Source organism: Tripterygium wilfordii, chromosome 7, assembly GCF_013401445.1.
Source record: "Tripterygium wilfordii isolate XIE 37 chromosome 7, ASM1340144v1, whole genome shotgun sequence".
Lineage (NCBI taxonomy): Eukaryota > Viridiplantae > Streptophyta > Magnoliopsida > Celastrales > Celastraceae > Tripterygium > Tripterygium wilfordii.
In genome coordinates, this window is record NC_052238.1 from 4,384,152 (window position 1) to 4,405,773 (window position 21,622).

General features: G+C 37.9%; 4 protein-coding genes and 1 pseudogene across 13 annotated transcripts; 2 read left to right on the forward strand and 3 right to left on the reverse strand.

Annotated features, from left to right (window-relative positions):
* The first annotated feature begins 105 nt into the window (after positions 1-105).
* Positions 106-3,619, forward strand: LOC120001324 (pentatricopeptide repeat-containing protein At2g26790, mitochondrial). Of its 3 annotated transcripts, none has more exons than XM_038849588.1 (4): positions 106-2,628; positions 2,723-2,775; positions 3,068-3,202; positions 3,302-3,619. In XM_038849588.1, the coding sequence occupies exon 1, from the start codon at positions 129-131 to the stop codon at positions 2,568-2,570; it is 2,442 nt and encodes an 813-aa protein (XP_038705516.1). In that variant the 5' UTR covers positions 106-128; the 3' UTR covers positions 2,571-2,628; positions 2,723-2,775; positions 3,068-3,202; positions 3,302-3,619. The 3 variants fall into 3 exon arrangements, with proteins under 3 accessions (XP_038705516.1, XP_038705515.1, XP_038705514.1); XM_038849587.1 differs by having other exon boundaries at positions 3,068-3,173; XM_038849586.1 differs by having other exon boundaries at positions 3,068-3,619.
* A 19-nt stretch (positions 3,620-3,638) lies between these two features.
* Positions 3,639-9,676, reverse strand: LOC120002495 (annotated as a pseudogene).
* Positions 9,569-10,405, forward strand: LOC120001328 (protein MKS1). Its single transcript, XM_038849593.1, has one exon. It carries the CDS (start codon positions 9,678-9,680, stop codon positions 10,269-10,271), a length of 594 nt encoding a protein of 197 aa, XP_038705521.1. The 5' UTR covers positions 9,569-9,677; the 3' UTR covers positions 10,272-10,405.
* Positions 10,406-10,533: 128 nt separating this feature from the next.
* LOC120001327 (uridylate kinase-like) lies at positions 10,534-13,709 on the reverse strand. Of its 2 annotated transcripts, XM_038849592.1 has the most exons (8): positions 13,314-13,709; positions 12,757-12,904; positions 12,611-12,664; positions 12,150-12,241; positions 11,653-11,879; positions 11,174-11,350; positions 10,947-11,056; positions 10,534-10,672 (listed from the first exon to the last, which is right to left on the reverse strand). In XM_038849592.1, the coding sequence occupies exons 1-7, from the start codon at positions 13,505-13,507 to the stop codon at positions 10,947-10,949; spliced, it is 1,002 nt and encodes a 333-aa protein (XP_038705520.1). In that variant the 5' UTR covers positions 13,508-13,709; the 3' UTR covers positions 10,534-10,672. The 2 variants fall into 2 exon arrangements, with proteins under 2 accessions (XP_038705520.1, XP_038705519.1); XM_038849591.1 differs by lacking the exon at positions 10,534-10,672 and having other exon boundaries at positions 10,679-11,056.
* Positions 13,710-14,038: 329 nt separating this feature from the next.
* On the reverse strand, positions 14,039-21,375 carry LOC120001379 (2-deoxy-glucose resistant protein 2-like). 7 transcript variants are annotated; one of them, XM_038849685.1, is made up of 8 exons: positions 21,344-21,375; positions 16,884-18,637; positions 16,677-16,767; positions 16,379-16,536; positions 16,239-16,290; positions 16,059-16,138; positions 15,879-15,972; positions 14,039-15,016 (listed from the first exon to the last, which is right to left on the reverse strand). In XM_038849685.1, exons 2-8 carry the CDS (start codon positions 17,835-17,837, stop codon positions 14,469-14,471), a joined length of 1,977 nt encoding a protein of 658 aa, XP_038705613.1. In that variant the 5' UTR covers positions 17,838-18,637; positions 21,344-21,375; the 3' UTR covers positions 14,039-14,468. The 7 variants fall into 7 exon arrangements, with proteins under 7 accessions (XP_038705613.1, XP_038705611.1, XP_038705615.1 ...); XM_038849683.1 differs by lacking the exon at positions 21,344-21,375 and adding an exon at positions 19,439-19,516; XM_038849687.1 differs by lacking the exon at positions 21,344-21,375 and adding an exon at positions 19,181-19,363.
* Between the last annotated feature and the right edge of the window lie 247 nt (positions 21,376-21,622).

The window sequence follows — 21,622 nt, forward strand, 5'->3', positions numbered from 1 at the left end:
TTGAGCCTCTAATTGCTCTTCCGAGTTTTAAATTTTTTCATCGAGTTGGTTTCTTGTGCACAATCTATCGAACACATGTGGGTTTCAGCCGCTAAATTAGTTTGTCGCGGAAAATCTATCGAACCCGTATGTGGGCATCAGCTGTTAAGTTAGTTTCTTGCAGACTATGTATCAAAGAAACACTCCTCATAAGATCCTACTCAGTCTCAGGTCTTGCCTGTTTGAACCCAACTTGGTCAAATCTAGCTGTAGAGGAAGAAACCTCCTGTACCCACAACAGAGCTCACTCAAATCACAGTATCACTCAGTTAGATACAGTCAAAGTTGTAGAAAATTTGAATAGCTTGAGGAATGAACCCACTAGTGCATTTTCATTCTTTTGCCAATTGGAAGAAAATGGGTTTTGCCACAATATCTATACGTATGCTGCAATTGTTAGAATATTGTGTTCCTGGGGATTGCAGAAAAGGTTGGATTCTTTGTTGTTGAAAATAATTGGAAAAGACAATGATTACCCAGGTTTTGAAATTATGGATTTGTTTGACATCCTTGTACAGGAAAATGAATCTTCCAACTTGTTCAGTAGAGTGTCTGATGCACTTATTAAGGCTTACGTGAGTGTTGGAATGTTTGATGAGGCTGTTGATGTTCTGTTCCTCGCCAAACGGTGTGGACTTGCTCCAAGTATCTTTTCCTGTAATTTTCTTATGAACAGGTTGGTCGAGTGCAGAAAGGTGGACATGGCTGTGGCTGTTTATGGGCAATTAAGGAGGCTTGGTTTGAGCCCGAATGATTATAGCTATGTCATTGTGATTAAGGCACTCTGTAAAAAGGGTGATTTTGAAGAAGCAGCTAATGTGTTTCAGGAGATAGAGGAAGAAGGGCTAACTCCAAGTGCTTTTGCTTATTCTGCTTATCTTGAAGGGCTATGTGCACATAGGCGGTCAGATGTGGGTTCTGAACTACTCAAAGCATGGGTGAGTTCAAAGGTTCCTATAGATGCGTTTGCTTTTACTGTTGTGATCCGTGGGCTTTGCAATGAGATGAAACTGAAAGAAGCCGAGAATGTCTTGCTTGACATGGAAAAACATGCGTTTATTCCAGCTATGTATGATTACAAGGCCTTGATATGTGGATATTCCAAGGAAGGCCATTTACTTAAAGTGTTGGCTCTTCATGATAAGATGTTATCAAAAGGTATCAAAACAAATTGTGTTATTGTCAGCTCAATTCTTCATGGCTTCTGTCAGATGGGAATGGCCTTTGAAGCTTTTAATCAGTTTAAGGAATTTAAGAAGATGGGGATTTTCCTTGATGAGGCTTGCTACAATGTAATCCTGGATGCTTTATGCAAGATGGGGAAAGTGGAAGATGCTGTCGACTTGTTTGGTGAGATGAAGGTTAAGCGGATGGTTCCAGATGTTACAAACTACACAACTTTAATTAGTGGATATTGTCTTCAAGGTAAACTTGTTGATGCGTTAAATTTATTTGAAGAAATGAGGGGAAACGGCCATAAGCCTGATATTATTGCTTATAATGTTCTTGTGGGTGGATTTTCCAGAAATGGCCTCATTGAAGAGACATTCAACCTTTTGGATTATATGGAGGCACAGGGTTTGAAACCCAACACTACTACACACAACAAGATCATTGAAGGTTTGTGTATTGGAGGTAAGGTTAAGGAAGCTGAAGCTTTTTTGGATAGTTTGGAAGAAAAATGCTCGGAGAATTATGTTGCCATGATAAATGGCTACTGTGAGGTCAACTACACAAAGGAGGCCTTTGAACTTTTTATTAGGCTCTCTAAACAGGGATTTATAGGTAGCAAAACTTCCTGTTACAAATTGCTCAGTAATCTTTGTAGGGAAGGTAAGAATGACAAAGCTCTCATGTTGTTAGAGACAATGCTGTCTTTGGATGTCAACCCTAGCCAAATTCTGTGCAGTAGAGTTATAGGTACCTTCTGTCAGGCTGGAGATATGACAAAAGCCCAATCATTATTTAATAGCTTGGATGACAGAGGATTAACTCCTGATCTGATTACCTATACAATGATGATAAATGGTTATTGCAGGTTGAATCGCCTGAAGGAAGCTTATGTTCTCTTTAGTGATATGAAGAAGAGAGGGATTAAACCTGATGTTATAACTTACACAGTTTTGTTCGGCAGTTGTTTTGCAATAAACCTCAGTAGGTCTCATTGTGTGCAGCATGCTGTAAAAAGCGAGGAAAGACGAATGAGGCTTTCTACATTATGGACTGAGATGAAGGATATGGATGTGCAACCAGATGTTATCTGTTACACCGTTCTGATTGACAGGAATTGTAAAACAAACAACATTGAAGATGCTATAAACCTTTTAAGAGAGATGATTGATAGAGGGCTGGAACCTGATAACGTGGCATACACAGCTCTTTTATCTGGCTATTTTAGAAAGGGAGATATAGAAGGGGCTGTACTTGTCGTCAATGAAATGGAGATGAGTGGAATACAGCCTGATGATCGTACCAAGTCTGTGCTAGAGCATGGCATATTGAAGGCCAGGAAAGTGCAGTTTCGACATTAAGCATTATGGTGATTCTCTTTCAGAAAACCAACAATTTACACCAAATCAATTGTCGCAGGTACAACAAATTAAATTGCACCACTGGAAAAAATGTAAAACCAGAACTTTTTATTAATTTCCTCACTAATGTCGGGTTATCGATTTTGCTGTAGGCCCAACAAAGAGAAGTTCTTCAGCGTGCCAGGCTGAAGTCATGTTTTCTCTGGTATAACAAGTTAACAACTGTGCGCTTGATACTTTCGGATTTATTGTGCATGCCTTAGATATCTGTAATTCAATTTTGTATAGTTTATTTATACAAATACGCCAGTGCATATGGACTCTAAAAATGCACCTTTAATCGGTCTGTACACATCCTTCTGTGTCCCTTGCATCCATGGATTTTTCCTATTTTTCAATTTAGTGAAAGTATGGATCTGCATATAAAATTGAATTGAGATATATAGAAAAATTTTATGCCCCTACTAGTCTTGATATGTAATCACTGATTGTTGCAGGCTTCGTTCGCATAGAGTTGTCCGTGCTCTTCAAGTTCAGATTTCATAAACTATTCCTGAAGATGCTGCCTGCACGGTTCACGTCAAGACCACAACATCTACCCTGGTAAAAGTAGCAGCTTCTGCATCAAAGACGTAATGTGGTCATTGACATTATATAAACAACACATATTAGTAATACCGTATTTGGTTGTGCATAGCTTCACCCTGATACTAATTTCTCTCATGGGATAGCTTGCTGCCAAGTCCAGGCGATAGCGGTAGAAGCTAGTAACCGGAAGCGAACTTTTGACAGGGAAATAGCCAAAACTGTGAGTGCCCCTGCAAACTAATGATGACGACGACTGCAGTTTTTCTGACCATGTAGCACAAACTCAGTAATGGGAGAATTCAAAGTCCATCAGAGATAATGGTTACATGTTGATGTGAGTGACCGTGAAGTGCAAGGAAAGCTGAGTGGCAGGATCTCCAAAGGGGGGTTACAGGGCTGGCCAACCTTTATTTTCTAGGAAGGGTTCAAGTGAAAGCATACTTGTCAGGACCTACCTAAAAGACGGTCATCTATGGCTGAGCAGGTGGAAGCCAGAGAAAATACCTGGTGAAGCTCCAACAGAAACAGACGGGAAAAGATGTTTGTGCGACGGGTGTGCTGGCAAAAGACTAATCTACCCCCCGGTCACCTGTTCCCCTGAAGTTGCCCATAACTGATTGTCAGTAGCACACTAGCAGAATCATTGGAGCAATTAGAAATTTACAAATATATTTGGTTTTCTTGTTGTACTCGTTGATCATTACAGTACTGAGATAATATAATTGTGCATACAATATATGGAGACAACATGAGATTTTTCTTCCTTCTTACGAAGGAACTTTGATAGCTTTATTAAGTGTGTTACTCTCTTGATCTGCCTTGATCTTTACATAGTGTGTTAGTGTTCTTGTTACTTCACTAGAAAAGCACAAGAGCATCTAAAGTCCACATATATACAGAATATTTTTGAATATGTTCTTCAGTTTTCTGAGCAAATACCACCTCTCCTTAGGCTTGTCGAAAATTCCAGGACCATATGTAGACCAGTAAATTTCAAGGAGGAGTGGGAATTGCTGCAGAGCAAACATAGTGACAGGTAGGCTACCAAACAAAATAATAGGAAGTGAAACCCAAGACACCCTCTCATGTAACATGATAACAACGTTGATTCCAAAATTGACCATCATCGTCGGTATTGAAAAGAAAAGGGCGGAAAGGCCGATCAGTAATTTTGTAGGCAAGGATTTGAGGAAATCTTCTTCTTTATACTGTGATGTAAGGATTCCCAGGAACATCAACAATGAAGTCGATGAAGCGATCAAAGACATTGCATCAGATATTATGAAAACCATGAAGGAGTTTCGATTCATATATCGAGGAAGACCTGTAAGATCATCATATCCTCCAGGAGCAGTGAGGACAGCTGCAAACATAATGGTAACAATGAGAGCAGCCACAACAATGCTAGATTCTGCTGTCTTCTTCATCCATGTTTCCCCGTCTTCCTTTTACTGCTTGTGCTTCTCTGTAAATATTTTTTGCCCAGTATTTGCATACTTATTAATGTGTTGCACCAAACGCTCCACCTCCTGCCAAGCAAAAAGGTAATGTCTCAAGTGAAGAAACTATGAAATACTATTTATCTCAGAAGCTTTAGCATATATTATATATATGACAAACCCAAATGTTCTAAACTCAAACAAACACCAATTATCAAAAGTTTGAAGTGATGTTAAAAATGGTTATTTATTATACATTTTGTATACCAACATATAAGCTTTCTTTCTTTTATGCCGTTTCTCGTACCGTACATGAATGATATAGATATGGGGCAAATCACCTTGAACCATTGGAGCTCCCTTTGCATCTGCAGAGCTGGACCCGTGACACGATCAAGCTGAGGAGATGGTGCTAGTAGTGCAGCTTGATATAAAATGGCATTGCAACCACTGTCAAACTTTGCTACCAATCTGTCCTTCTTCCCACCCATCTTGTATATAAGACTGAATATCTTTTCCTGACGACATGCAGTATCATATTGAAATATACCTTGTTCATGGTTATTATTGATCCATACAATTTCAGGATATTGCTCAAGTATCTCTTCTATGAACTCAACAATGCCATGCTCAACAGCAGTGAACACTGCTCCGTATACCCCACTTTTATCAAACTCTGTCTCAGGCTTAGTTGATATCATTTCACAAAATAAACGAAGTAATTCCAGGGCTTGGGCATGTGTCATCTTCAAGTCATAGATGTACTTGATGGCTGGGACTGTATGCAACATCTTATCAGAAAATTTTAGGTGGCTCCAAAACATTTGTGCCAGCTTGTGAAGCCTCCTGCATTTAACATTCAAACAAGAATTAATACTTTAACTGTCTGACTTTTTCTACAGTGAAAAAGTATGACACTATAACTAATGCCTCCTTTCTTACATACCTTATCCAATGATGTTCCTCCCTGCTTGGTCCATTATCAAGGCTTTCAATGTCGTCGCGGCTTGATAATTGAGGTGAATGGTTGATACATGTAACTTGAGAAAATTGTGTTAGTTGAGTGTAAACAAATCGTTCAGCAATAATATAATACCCAACTATGTGGAAATTGAGCAAGGAACTAGTTACTTAAGATGAGTCGATAAAAATAATGATGAGTTCAATAGAGGCGTTCAAAGATAAATAAGAGCCACCTACGTGAATATATCCAGCGCTTCCAAAATGTAAGTGTGCTTCCACTTGGAAATGCAGAAGACTTTTGAGCGAGCATAAAAAGGGGCGTATCTCCATCACTATCTTGGCGCAACACCAAGCTCGGATATCGTCGAACAAGATCCAAAGCAACATCTACACGGTAAGAAAGAACAATCCAATCCAAGTAGAGAGAAACATCAGGAAATAAACATATATCATTTTAATGTGATCAAATAGTTCAATCCCCCTTATACCAAATTGTTCCCCCACAATACAACTTGTGAGAAGCAGAGGCCCATTTTTGCCCCTCTCTGGGCTTAGCTCTTCTTTTGATGTCTGGTGGTAAAGATACCGCACCATATCTTTATGACCATATATAGAAGCCAAAACAACTGGGATTCGATGATACATGTCGGGGATGGTAATCAACTTTGAATTCTTTCTGATCAAGTGCTCAGCAATTGCTGTGATACCTCCCCAAGCAGCTTGGATCATAGCTGTTTCTTTGTATTTGTTTTCCAGTTCCAAGTCTACTTCAGCTAACCGATTCACCAACTCTGCAACAATATCCACATTTCCAGCTAGAACTGCAATATGAAGAACCTTATCCCCATCCGCTGTAACGTTAGCTGTTAGTGCACCAGGATTATGAGCAATCAAGTCCTTGGCAGTCTCCCAGTCACCTTTATCTATAGCCTTTACAATGGGCAAATTCTTGATGTATGTATCTGCCACACTTTAGACGGTAAATTTTACCGTTTTAGAAGAGAATAAAAATAGGACACAGTTTCCTACATTGAAGAAATTCTGATTATTTGCACAAATTAAAAGCAGTTTTATCCTATATCGCCGTCGGATTTGGGGCTCCGCAATTCCTTAGAATATAAAAATTCACATGAGAAAAAGTAAAACAAGTTTTAAAAATCAAAAAACAAAAACGTTACATGATGTGGCACACTTTCCTAACCATTATATTCAAATTGTAGACTCTACAATTTTAAATGAATTGCAGAGCCCCCAGAGCCATCGCCATCACTGCAGAGCTAGATATATACTCACTTATACATACTCATTCTTAGAGTGTGTTTGAATTGAGGGATTTGGGGGAAATGGAAGAGAATAGAAATGAGAGTTCCTCCCAATTCCCTTATTTGGATATTTAAAGAAAATGAAGGAAGGAATTTGAAGAGAATTGGGATGAAGATTTCATCAAATTTTTGTCATAGTACTTCCCCTCAAAATGGGGTCATTTGGAGGGAAGGGAAAAGAGTGTTAAGTTATTTATATGTGAAAAATATATTTTACCCTTGTACATGATATTTTAACATAAAAAATAAAGACAAGGATAAATTAATAAATTAAACAAATTTTTTCTTTTTTTTTCCCCCTTCTATGATGGCTATCCAAATAATAGATGATTTCCTTTCTTTTTTATCTATCCATACATGAGAGATGGAAAAGCATTTTTACCTTCCATTTTCTTCCCTTCTCTTCCTTTAATGAGTTTTCCTCCCCTTCGCTCAATCCAAAGTCCAAACACACTCTTAGTATAGTATGGATTTGCTGATATGTTTTGTTTTGAGGGAATAAAAACCAATTACAGTTGTACTAACCTTGAACCATGTTTGCATTGGATGACAAATCACTGGAAGTGGCCATTGCAGACTACAAATTCATTTCATCAGAGACAGCATAAATTTATATAATATATAACCGTAAGCAGTGAGCATTTGTTGTTCAAAACACAAGCTTGCAAAGGCTAGTTACCTCTTAGCTTGCAGGTTGTAGTTGAAGGCCTCTCACTTGAAACCAGACCACTCGATGAGAACCAAGCCAATCAATACATCCAAATATTTATATGCACAGGAAGAGCCAAGCAAGACTCACGTTGCAATGCATGTTAGTATTTAGGAAGCAAAGAAAAGAATAAAATATGAACCCAAACTTACCTCCCATCAATTATATAGAATAATTCCCTCTCTTTTTTTTATCCTTTACTTCTTTAATGAGCAGGAATTACTAAAACTTGAAGCAACTTTTGTTGGAGATGCCACCCACACAATATATCTCACAGTCACAGGATCGCTGAGTAGTTTATAATCAAAAGATCGACCAAAACTTATTAATTTAAGTCATGGCTTTTCCACAAAGATGGGCTCCATCCATTTTGCGTTATGGGACCTTGCCAAGGCCCAATAACTTGGACTTTCCCAAAGAAGGCAAAGATTCAATAGCTAACATGGTCCCATAACATTTTGTGCTATGGGACCATGTTAGCTATTGAATCTCCGTAAGGCTGGCAGTTAGCGCCCCAGGGTGATGAGCAAGAAAGTTTTTGGCAGTTTCCCAGTGACCTTAACCATAGCCCTGTAGAGGGTAAAATTCTGGATGTACTCAGTGCCCTGTATACCTGCCAAGTTCAAAATCTCTTTGGACGTTGATTTAGTTCAAACGGTAACCATCTATGATGAAAACAAAAAATGGGAGACACTTTACTATGCCAAAGTAAATGTGATCACTTGAATGATGTGTCAAATTGGGGAGTGACTTTCCTAATATAAATTTTACTATAAACAAATAGCTAGCAGCCAGCAAGTTAAATCAGCAAAACAACAGGGGGGACAGCAAGGGGATTTGACAAAGAGCTAGAACAGAAATGTCCAAAGGATGCCTTCGGCATTCAGGAGTCGCTGACAGACCATAGCATTGCAGGGACCAAGCCTCCAAGGTTGATATATGTCTTACTTTTGCAATACACAAACTATTTCTGGCATGAATTTGTGATGCCTAGGTCAGAAACATTAGCTTTTACCACTATGCCAAAATTTGCCCTCCACCCAATAACGACCTTGCTGAAGGTTATACATGCCTAGCAGTAATGCATATAACTGTAAGTTAATTGGTAAAAAAAAAAAAGAAAAAACACGATTTTGTATAATGGAACAAAAACCTGATGTTGTCAACATAAAAATGGTGTAAACTGACATTGTCTTCAGATCATTGGGTGTTCTTTATTGTTGCTTCAAATAGAAGAGATGAATGAAAATTGATGACATGCTTGGTTTTGAGGGGATGAAAACCAAATAGAGAGTTGCGCTGCTTACCTTGAACCGTGTCCACGTTTGACCTTTCTTGTGGCTCTGAAGAGATACTGCTCTCTCTTTGTAGTAGGACAAATCAGTGGCAGTAGCCATTGGACACTAAATATCCATTTCATCAGAAGCATCAATAAATTATAAAACTACATAAATACATAGGTTTTACACATACAAGCTTAGGCTACTTACCACTTAATTTGAAGGTATCCTACTCGAACCAGCCCTCCTTGATGCAAGTTAAGCCAATCCGTTCATACAAATGCTTATAGCTACTGAAAGAGCCAAGCAAGACTCTAGTTGCACTGCAATTCACTATTTAGGGATGGCTAGAAAAAATTAAAAAAAAAAAAAGATAGAAACAAAATTTACAGCTAACATTGCCTCTCAGCAATTATAGAATGGTTCCTTCTCCTCTCTTTTTCCTTCTTTAATCGACCTTGAACTTACGTTGAACAATATAAGCATTTTCCATAAAACCAGACACAAAAAAAAAAAAAAAAAAAGAGGGTATTTTCCATAAAAGCCATACCCAATAACATGACCCAAAAAAATCACTATAGCATTCTAACAAACATGTGATGAACATGCTCATATATGAAAACTTGGGTTTTACTTTTCCTTTTCATCAACTTAAATAGCATATTTATCAACGAACCAAAATTTGCACCTATTATTGCAATTTGCAAGTCAGTCAATCAGGTCAAAAGTCAAATACGTTACCTTTATTTTCCCCATCAATCAATCCATCCATCCATGATCCGTCGGGCGTAGCCCCATTCGTCATCATGGACTCTCAATTTCCCACCAGCGGGAAACCACCACCACCACCACCACCAGATCGACGGTTACAAATCCAAGGCCCTCGGCCATCTCCACTCAAAGTTAACAAAGATTCCCACAAAATCAAGAAACCAACATCAGTTCCACAGCAACAGCTAGTCGAACGCCGGGACCCGGTGATTATCTACGCCGTCTCCCCTAAAATCGTCGAAACCACCGTCGCAAGCTTCATGACCACAGTCCAGCGCCTAACCGGACTCTCCACGGGCGACTTCTCCGGCGCCGACGGGAGCGTATCGCCAGCAGCGCGCCTAGCAGCGACGGAGAAGGTCAGCCCGACGGAGAGGGAGAGGGAAAAGGAGAGAATTAGTGAGGTGATGGCTATGGTGGATGAATTAGTGGAAGTCTACAAAAGTCCGGGCATCTTGTCACCAGCTCCGGCCACGCTACCGCCAGTGCCAACTGGGTTATTCTCGCCGGCAAGTAACACATATCAGAATCCGATACGGAATGAATGGAGCCCTTCGGCATTGCTTTCAGGTCCGATAATTTCCCCAATTCATTCACCGGATCTCTTCAATCTTTTTTTCGACTTTTAGGTATTTCCAGGTTTTTTAGTTTTTCTCTCTTTTTTTTGTTAGGTTTTTTTATAGCTTTCTTGTAATATGTTTATTCGAGTACATATGAATATTTCATATGAATGAATGATTTTGCTTACATTATTCATGCTTTATATTATGGAACTATTGAAATTTATATATGATCTATGTTTCGGATATTAAAGTTTCAAGAATCACGAATAAATTAGATAACACTCATGTATGTGGTATGGAAGTCTCGAGTTTCAAGCCTTTCCATCTTAAAATTTACGGAATTTGTTTTTGTTAATAAAGAAGACATATTAGAACAGAAAACATAAGCACAAGGACAAACAAAATATAGTTTTCCTCTAATTTCTCCTCCTCATTCCAACTGGAGGCTGTAACAACCATAGTTAACCCTGCAACAAAACTCCAGTTACTGTTCAAATTCACAAGGGATTCAGCTTTAGGCTGATAAAGCAAATAGTATTTTACATTTCTACAGAATTAACAGGAATAACCGAATAAGCACTGCAACTAATAACTCTGAATGTTGAAAAATATAATGCAGAAATAATGCTCTCTCTCTCTCTCTGAACTGTGAAGGCAGACTCCATTGTGCTTCTCAATTCACCTTACTACTAAAAGAAAGCCTAAAAAGGAGAGAGCAGTTGTAAATTGTAATTGCCTTACTCAGGTCCTTGCTGGTGCAGAAGTCCATGGTCCTCCAATCAATGTGCCAACCCTCTCTCCCTTTATTGCTTTTGAGATATTGCCAGGCTTGTTAAGATTGAAAACAACAACTGCATTCAGAAAAAAGAAGCTCAGTTTTGTAAAGTGCCTCTTTGTGCTCAGCCATCGGAATTAAGAAAGGAAAATTTGAAGGAAATGTAAGTTCATAGAAGATTTTCTGAACATACTGGGAATGTTATTTTCTTGGCACAAAGTAATTGCAGTCATGTCCATTACAGAAAGATCTTTTGAAGTTACATCCTGATATGTTAGAGTATCAAGAAGACGAGCATTTGGGTTATGCCTGGGATCATCATCATAAACCCCATCAACATTTGTAGCTTTCAGGACCACCTCTGCATTAACTGAAACAAAAGATAGAGGGTCACTCAACACTGTGTTAAGAACAGAGAGATTAGAATTATGTAAAGAAGTCTTTTATTCCAGACCCAAGGCTATCACCAACTATACATCAGAAACATGTGCAGATGTGCTGCATTACACAGATCCACGAATGAAGATTTTGATCAATGGGTATTTAGAATCTCATCGACAAGCTCAGTTGTCTCAAAAATTCACAAGTCTGTCAAGGGATTCACAGTCAATTGTAAGGATATCTAGAAGTTGACGAGCCAATTGGCATTGTCTTACCAAAAATATGACTTACTTTCTGCGCAACGAAGGGCAGCAGCAGTATCGGTGGTAAAGAATGGATTTCCAGTTCCAGCTGCAAAAATCACCACTCTTCCTTTCTCCAAATGTCTCACAGCCCTTCGACGTATATATGGCTCTGCAACCTCTGACATGCGAAATGCAGTTTGGACCCTAGTGGGAATGCCAATGCTCTCCATTGTTGCTTGAAGGAAAATAGCATTCATTACTGTTGCCAACATCCTATAATGGTGAAGAAAGCAGTGGCAGAAGTCAAAACCCAAAAAACTTCAACGAATAAGTTTCTAGTTTTTTTTCATTACTTACATTACATCACACCTTGAAATCCCAGATATCTCCTATATTATGTCTATTTTAACTAAATCTGTCTTCAATTTACTTAGTATGACTGAGCACCCTAGAGTTAAAATTTTTGTATATTAAATGAATTCTGTTCAAGATTTGCACACCCCACAGAAGAGGAACTAAATCAACTTATAAGGAAGGAATTACCCTATGTAATCAGCAGATGAGCGGTCCAGGACACTATTTCCTGTCCAGGAGGATCCACGGAAGATATTTCCCCCACCGACGACTATTGCAACCTGAAAAAACATTCACTTTAAATAATTGATACCACAAAGTCTTTAGTATCAGCAAACATTCATAATTTTTTCTCAAACATTTCACACTGAGAATCTTCAACATTTACGTGCTCTGCCTCTGCTTCTTGGATATATATATACACGCAGGCCTATCATACATATCTTCCTCATAACTTTAAAATAAATCTTCGTCCATCTTTCATAACGCACACTTATGGAACACTCAAATTTTTTGTTCCAATTAAGGCCACAGAGAATGATCGAACTAATCATCATTGGGCAAGAGAGTTGCAACTGCAAATCATTAAACTTCTACTACAAATTTGAAAGGATATGAACAAAACAACTGATCAGGGGTTGAAGATTTACCTCAATGCCAAGGCGAGTCACTGACGCAACCTCTCTTGCAATGGACATTGTGATCTATAATATTGCCAATTTTTTGCCTCAGTAAGATCTAAGCGAAGAAAGAGAAAAGAAGCGGAAAAAACAGTAACATAGATTCACTTTCCAACCTTCGGGTCAATATTTTGAGTGTGATCTCCGGCAAGTGCTTCTCCACTTACTTTAAGCAATATCCTTTGCCATTTATATGAGTGTTTAGGCACCGCAGCTTCATTCATTGTCATTCCAAAGGGAGCCATAGAAGAAATTTGAGAATGCCTGGTAGAAAAGAATGCAAATTGCCATAAAGAACCAAAACAAAGTTGCAATCTAACTGTCATTATATGGAATACTCCAATGTCTAAATAACCATCTGAAAAACCAATAATAACAATAATCAATTAAGGCTAGGGATTGATTAGCTTTTCTCAAAATGATTTCCTATTTTTTCTTTGGGGGGTGTTGTAGAAAATCCAATATGGAACAGTAACCTCAAAAATGCCATTCACACCATTCCACACAGGCATTTCTACCAACACCCAATAGGGCCAATACACCCAATTCGAATAACCCATTCTAGCATATTAAAACTAACAACGAAAATATAGCCAAATCAGACCAGTCCACACACGCATTTATACAAACCAATTCCAGTCAAACATTATACAGCACCAGTGAACGTCAATACCTGCGGTTCGCAGGGTCAAAAGGAGAACCCATCTCGGAGGAAGCAGAAGACGAGGACGTAGAGCAGTTAATGACCAACCGTCCGTCGAAGCCATTCATCGTCAAGCGTGGTTTATGAGTCTTGATACGATTGAAAGATAACAAATATGCAGAAGAGATGAAATTAAGAGAAGTAAATGAAGTGGAGATTGCCATCAACAAACTGAAAACTGGAAGCTAAAGTAACCAAAAACAGTCATTCCAAGGGTTTTGCAGCGGCAGCTAAACCCCTTATCTTGGGTCGTCTCATTTTTCACCGCCACCCTCGTAAGCGGTATATCTTTTATTGATGGAAGGTTTAATTATGTGGGTATTGTCGTCTTTTTAGAGACTGATATTTTTGCGAAACACGAGCGTAAACGGGGTAATGCTATTTTTTGGATACGGAAATAATTGATCATATATAATTTTATCATTAAATGTTCAAACATTTCTACTTTGGAATCCAAAATTAAAAATTATTCTAATATACACATTTGCCTATTCAAACATATTTTCATAAAAAATAACTATAATGAATCTGTCCGACCAATGAAAAATATGTCTGAGATGTTCAAACATTTCAACTTTCAAATCTAAAATTGATAATGGTTCTAATATACACATTCGATTATTCGAGCATATTTTCATAAAAAAATAACTATAATGAATCTGCTCGAATAACGAAAAATATGTCCAGCATTTACATAGAAATAATTGCACTTCTATTTACTGCTGTTGTATATTATTCACAAGAAAGACAGATTGAAAATTTAATGGCCTCCTCAAGGAGTAAGATCATAGATTAAAACCCCATCACATCGCAAGAAGAATGTTTAGTAAGGGCTTAACCTGAAATATTGGAAGGACTAGACCTCCTACTGAACTTAGTGTATGCTAGTGAGAACAGGAAAAAAAAAATTATATATATATAGGATTAACGAAGAAAACTAAAAGAATAAGGTGAATTTACATCATGAGATTTTTCATGGCATCTGAAACTGCTTCTGCTCCTCTTGCCTACTCTGTTAATAAGAGAGGTGGCTCCAGGAAGTGCTTCGACGAGGAGTGCCTATTAAGCTCAGGAACGAGTTCAGGTGAAACCAGGTGAGAGAAAGAAGGCGGCGTGCGCCGACATCTAGAGTCTCATCGGCAATCCATAGTTGTGGAAAGTACTGATTGTTCCATCCCATCCTGCTGTTACAATAACCAGTCCCCAGGCTTCTAACAGAGCTGCATTGTCACAAGCATGACGCTGGTCCTCAGAGAAGTGCTGATATTCATCTTCTGCAATTGCGGCATCCCAAAGACAAAGTTTCTCCTCAGGCCATGTTGCAGATCCTCTGCACGAGCTATCAATGGAGAACCAATTACCAAGAGAGAATCGATCTGAATCTCTGATGGGGAGAGTGCCATCTCGGTGGTTTTGTGTTTGAGAGTGGTACCGAAGACTACAGCTTTCTAAGCCAGTCTGCTCTGTTTTCATCCCATGCCAGGGAACTGCGACGGACACCCCTTCGGAGAAGAAATGCTCACAGGAGCGCACAGATTTTGTTGGTTTAGATGATGGGGAATGACGGTCGTCATAGTTCCACACATAAACACGGCTGTCCTTTCCAACCGAGACTATGTGTTTGCCATTTGAAGTAAATGAAGCCGACGCCTGACTTCCCGACTTTGGAAGACCTGTAGCATTCGCAGAGAAACCTTTTGATTAGGAAGATATTATCAAATAGACAAGGAATAGATAACTAATAAAGAATGTGAATACTCAGAGATATCTAGGACACAGACAGCTAGAACAGTTCATGGGAATTCGTGATAAACCATTAATCTATGATAAGTCAGAATGTTCACATTTCTAAATTCGTACTCTGGTCGTAAACGAAGGTAAATGCCATGTATGTGTAAGGTGCATGTTAGTAAATGAGTCGTGCGCACAGTTCCAGTAAATCTGCATGAGGATTTGTGTAGCAACTCGAGATATCAATAAATCAAAAGCAAAAGCTAGAAAACTTAGCAGCCACAGAAAGTGAGAAAGCCATAGCAACTCCCGTGTACAAGTATCCTGCAGTGGACGGGGTCGGGGACAAGCAAGATGTACGTAGACCTTACCCCTCACATATTATGTGGAGATATTGTTTTCAAGAACTAAACATGTGTACTATAAGAATAAGTGTAAAATGATCCGATCCTCTAGAATGTGAAACAAAATCACATAATAAATTAACATATGCTGATCCACCCCTCGGCTTCAAAAGTTTCCATGTGGAAAATAAAGTTTTGACTAAGTTCAATACACAGGGTTGTATTGGTAACGTTCAATAAATAGTCCCCAACGAGAACTTCAGCAAACCAGTAGAAGATCACAAAGATATGGCCATTTAGTGATAATCCACATTCAATGCCATATATTATGAATGTCAAAATTTACGAACTCGTTCAGCCAAAATTATATGCAGGGCAATGTCAATAAAAATGTCATGGATCTTGTAACACAAGTCCAAATAACATCTAACTAGAGCTTGATATTAGAAAGACTCTCTACCTTTGAATTTACAAACGATATCAAGTTGATCAAAGATACGAATTTTGGAATCTTCTGAAGCAATCATTAATCTGTCCGACTTTTCCTTGGAGTACTACAAGGTAGGAAAACATTGGATGTCAATACCATATAAGTCAATGACACTAAAACATTTTCATCAGCAAGAGAGACGAGTTAAACCTGAATTCCAGTAATCTTATTGCCAGACATTTTCTTTCTGCCTGCAATTTGTAACTCTGCTACTCGTTGTAGATCGCAGCCTATGCAAAAGGAAAATGACTCATAAATCTCCAGAGAAAATGATAAAAAGACAGAATAATTACACTTATAAATGCCCTTCCGCATAGATAAAGTATGTACCTGATGCTTCAAAAAAGCAGCAAGTGCCTCTGATGGTACCAACTACAAAACCCTGCATCACAGAAGCAATAAGGTTATTATTGTGAACCTTCCAACTAATAGGATATAAGTTAAGAAAGATCGGTCACTCAAGTCCATACATTGCCATCTGGCTGGTAACTTATAGCAGATATTACATCTCGTATATTAGCCCAATCAACAACTCGCTTATCTTGAACTCCCCAAATTCGGACTTTTCCATCAATAGAGCCACTGATGAAGTAATTTTCATTGACCGGATTGAATTGGACACATGTTACTGTCACATATGAAGGGAGAAATAAATTACATTTCTGAAATGAAATCATATGAGGAACTGAAAAGGGTGAATAAACAATACTAGCAAACTCCAAAAAATTGAAAGAACACGGAGAAAAATGTTTTGTTCTTGTGCAGTACCATAATTGCTGTGGTAGAAAACTCCCAGACAATCACTGGAGCCCACTTGCCACAGACGCGCTGTTTTGTCTTTGGATGAAGATAGAAGACACTGCATCCGTGAAGTAAAATGTAGCGTCATATATATAAGCACAACTTAAAATATAAAGACCAAAAATATACAAATTAAGTGAGACTCCCAGCAAAGTTTTAACAAAATAGACTCACATTTGTTGTGGACCATGCCAAGTCTAAAACATCACTGGAGTGGCCATGAAACTCTTGCAGTGGTGACTCTTCAATGTGGAAAAGCTTATCAGGAAGGAGAAACGGTGTTGGATTTAACTTTTTCCCACCAAAACTCAACTTTCTATCTTTTGAATTGCTGCAACATCCACCTTCAGCAGAAAAAGATTTGAAAGAGGCATCTACTGATGTAACCCGCCAAATGCGAACAACCCCATCTTCACCCCCACTAGCCAGGTACTGGCCATCAGGGCTAAACTTCATTGTCCAAATGAAGCCCTTGTGAGCTTGAATTTTTTGGCGCATATAAACTCCTGTGAACTCCATGCATCTCTTCTTGTTTGGAGACACCTTAAGTTTCATTTCCATGGATGATTCGGGTTTAGGTTCTAATAGTTCAGATACGCCTGTGGATTCCCCTATTTTCCTCAACTTTGCAAAGAGCTTCTGCCAACGCTTCATTTTCTTTTTGCCAATATAAACATTTTCATTTTCTCTGGCTTGATTACAAGCTTCTGGTATTTGTTCATGTTCCGGAACCGTGTCCAAGTTGTCCTTCTCGCAGTCATCATCGACCATAGAATTGGCTTCATTTATACCCCTTTCACAACAGACCAAATTTGCCTCTGCCTCTTCAGAGGACAACAAAGATGAACTCGCAACAGCCCCACCAGACCCCATAATCCTTTCCATCCCTTTAACCTTTGAAAACTCAACAATGTCAATATCAACACTCCTAGAAGCAAAATCAACAAGGCCCATAGTTTGTAGAAATCTTTCACGTCTCTCCTTAACACTTATTGGTTCATTCATCCAAATCCTGTACTCCAATTCACAACCATCCAACTCTTCATCTGCTAAACTTGATCCTTCGGATGATAAGCAATCAACCGAATCAAAGAACAAATCGCCTTCCCTTTCATCAGAGCTCAGCATGTCTTGAAGGAAGACCAATATTCCACATCAAAAGCTACTCTCCTAAACTACTCTAGTGAACCAAATAAAGTGATAAGAACCCCCGTTATAGCCATACCAATCCCCCCATCAACGGACCGAGTTTCGCTTTCTGATAGACTAAAATAATGATTTGCAAAGCGTAACTCAACTGAATATAAAATCCACAAGCAAGGCCAAGTACCAGGAACCCATTCTCACCCGATAAGCCTCTAATGACAAATTGACAAACCCTTGTTTAAGAGTGGTCTAAAACTCCAATTTGGACGGATCCCAATGAAATTTCATCTATAGAATAATAAAGCACACTCCAGAAATGATAGAATAATCAAATGCAAGAAACAGGAACCAACGCTTGTACCTTGGTTTCCATGTAAAGCTAAACACAGTCCAAAAACTATGACCGACCCTCCTGTGATTGTGGCTTGTTTGACACCTCAAAGGTCAATTTTCACACCTTTGAGCACATGTGAAACAAACCTATCGAACCCCCAAAACCTCTTCAAGTGCTATGAATCGACCCCGGTAGCAATTCAATTGTTGACAGCTGATATATATAGAGAAAATGGCGGAGAAAGGAAAGGTTGAACCTATCAACCAATCGATGGAACGAATGTCAAAATCTGTGAAAAAGCGTCTCGAGATCTGCGGGTATTCGTTGGTGGAAACTGGAAGCGCACGAGCGACAAACACGAGCGGCGCGGCGCAGGAAACTAGAAGCTAGTAGTGTTGTGTCTCTGCAACTATTAATACTGGTATTCTATATGATAACACACCGCTCTCTGCAACACCCAAAAAGCGAAAAAGGACAAAATTAACTATTAGCAGAGAGCATATTCATCCAAAATTATAAAAACCCAGTTGAAGAAATCGCATTGAGAGGCTGAATTACATAAGACCCAGATGACAAATAGCGAAAGAAATCTTTTTTAAGATAAACAAAAGCAGTGCCTCGATTGATTGAAACTGAAATAAAAACCAAAAACATAATACAAACCCATGGATTAGGGACTCACAAAAAATGTGGCTAAGTGATTAAAGTGTAATTCTAAAAGACCAGGCACTATAAGAGATAAAGGGTCACAGTGAATAGCCATTTAAACAGATTACAGTTGGTTTCACTGACCTTTTGTTTGAGAGTTTCTAAAAAGGCATTAATGGCGAAAATTACAGCAACAAAGTAAAGTAGAAAATGAACCAACCAGACAGCCTGTGAGATACTACAAATAGTACGAGTAGACATAGCCTACAATAACAACAGCGGCAGCTAAAAAAAAAAAAAACCCCCTCTCAACCAGAGAAAGCGATTACTCAATACTACCCACTTAAATGAGGCCTTAATATCCTTGGATACTGTGTCGGCAGTGGATGTTATGTTTTTGTGTTTTGGCATTTAACATAGATTCATAGACTAGATAGGCTGCAAAGAAGGCTACAAGCTCTGGGTTTTTTTTCCTTTGTTTTCTTCTCTGTTTCCTGTGTTCGTAACAAAACAGATCTTACCGGTTCATATAAAATCAAGAGGGAACAACAAAAGAGAGTCTGAAAAGAGAAGTCTTTGGATTTTGGGGTTCTAGACTTACATTTTCTGATTCACATCCGAAGCATTGCCTTTCTCTATGCCCATTTTCTATCCTGTAAAGGCCTAATTTTTAGTTAACTAAAGTTCTTCTACAACCAACTGTTGCTAAGAGACATCAAATTACTTCCTAAAAAGAGAGACGGTTAATATAACTTGTCCTCAACGAAAAATTGGTCGTGTTCCAATTTCGTCACCAAATATTCAAATGTTTCAAATGATAACTTAAAATTAGAAAAAATTTCCATTTTGATAACTCGAGCAGAATTTCCCAGTTTCGCTAATCAACCCACTCATGTGACAGGTTATAATATAACTTGGGTCATCAAAGATTGGTCGTGTTCCAATTTCGTTCTTAAAATTTTAAACATTTTTAGTCGATAACCTAAAATTGAAATTTATTTCATTTTAGTAACTCGGACATAATTTTTCACTTTCAGTCGATCAATCCGTTCATGTGGCGGGTTGACCGTTTATGTGCTGGCTTTTATGTGTTAGATTTGATGTATATTATAACATTAGCTTAAATTTATGAAGCTCTCTCTATATGGCAGAGGCATGTGCCAACAGATCATGATCCACACGAGCACTAGTTGGGCGTGTATGAGATCTAACCCTAATAATTTATTTATAAGGTCATTATATAAAGCAAATGAAGACATATAATGACAAATATTGACAATCAAGTCCAAGTAAAATGATCTGTGCCTACAAAAAGAAGAACATAAAAGGAGTAAAGCCGTCTCCATGATTAACATTCTATATTATGCAAATTCACAGTACCTAATCTCCAAAGTGAACCAGAATTGACAACTAATTCTTTAGGGTTAATTAATCTCCCACTTAATAGTATCTTCTAACAAGTATTGTCATGAAAGCTACCTACAATCCTGTCTCCCTACATTTCTGTCATAATAACTTACAATGGAACAACTTTTACTAAATGCTTTGATGTCGGCCTCGATATAAGTAGTGATTGTTACTTGTTAGGGGTAGCATTACTGCATTATAGTAACTAATCCCTAAACCTAATTTCATGTAGCGTTTACTACAGCAGACACCATTGTAGCCTCTTTTGGAGTCCAATTTTCTTTTATATATTTTTTAAAAATCATATAGGTTTAGTGCTGAGTCTAATGAAATCCAACAATGTTTTTATTCAAAAATAAATAAATTTATTGTGATCAACATATTGAATATTTTGATTTTATATCTGATAGTTTAGAATTGTTATGCATTTTTCATGTTGGATTTTTATTTTTATTTTCAAACGAAAAATATATAGTTGGATTCATTAGATTGATTACTACACATTTATGATTTAAAAAATTAAAAAAATTGATCTTAAAATGCTACTACAACGGGACCTGCCCAAGACACTCCTAGTCTCCTATATACCATATATTAATTAATCTAAAATTTTCTATGTAAACTAATTTTCAGTTATTAATATTATATCAAATCTTGGAGAATGGTTGAGATTTACTATGGGATTTGAAATTATTTTTCAGTTATTATATCAAATCTTGGAGAATGACTGAGATTTACAATGCTCTTTAGTCAAATCCCAATGTTTCTTAATTTTTGCTTAATTATCTTGAAATTAGTGAGCAAAAAGTGCTCAAACACCCAACAAATGAAAAAAAAAATAGAAGGGAAAAAAATTCCACACCCACAAATGGAAATTTGAAAGAAAAAAAAAAGACAATGGATCATCACATAAATGGGTTTCGCCATGAAAAATCAGAAATTAAGCAATGATTTTTACCACATCTGGCTATAATGTTCTAGCAAACAAACACAAGAAAGAGAGTGAGAGGAATAAAACAGTAGAATACATATATGTTAGGAGATCGATCAATTAAAAAATAAAAGGGCAGGAATAAGAGACTAAGAGAGTAGAGCATACCTCAATCAACAATGGCCGATTCTGTGTTTGATCCTCCGAAGAAGCTAGAGAGAGACCAGAATAAAGAGCAAATCATAGCTTTGATTTTTATTAGCAATATATATATATATATGGATATAGATATAGATACATAAGCATGTTTAGTGATATTAATTGTGTACTTTTTAATAAGGTCTACTACAGGCCAATTAGCCACCCAAGCAAATCAAATCCCCCCTAGCTAGTTGTCAGCCCCAAAATCTCCACTCGATCTTCTCTTGATTTCCTCTCATTTAATGC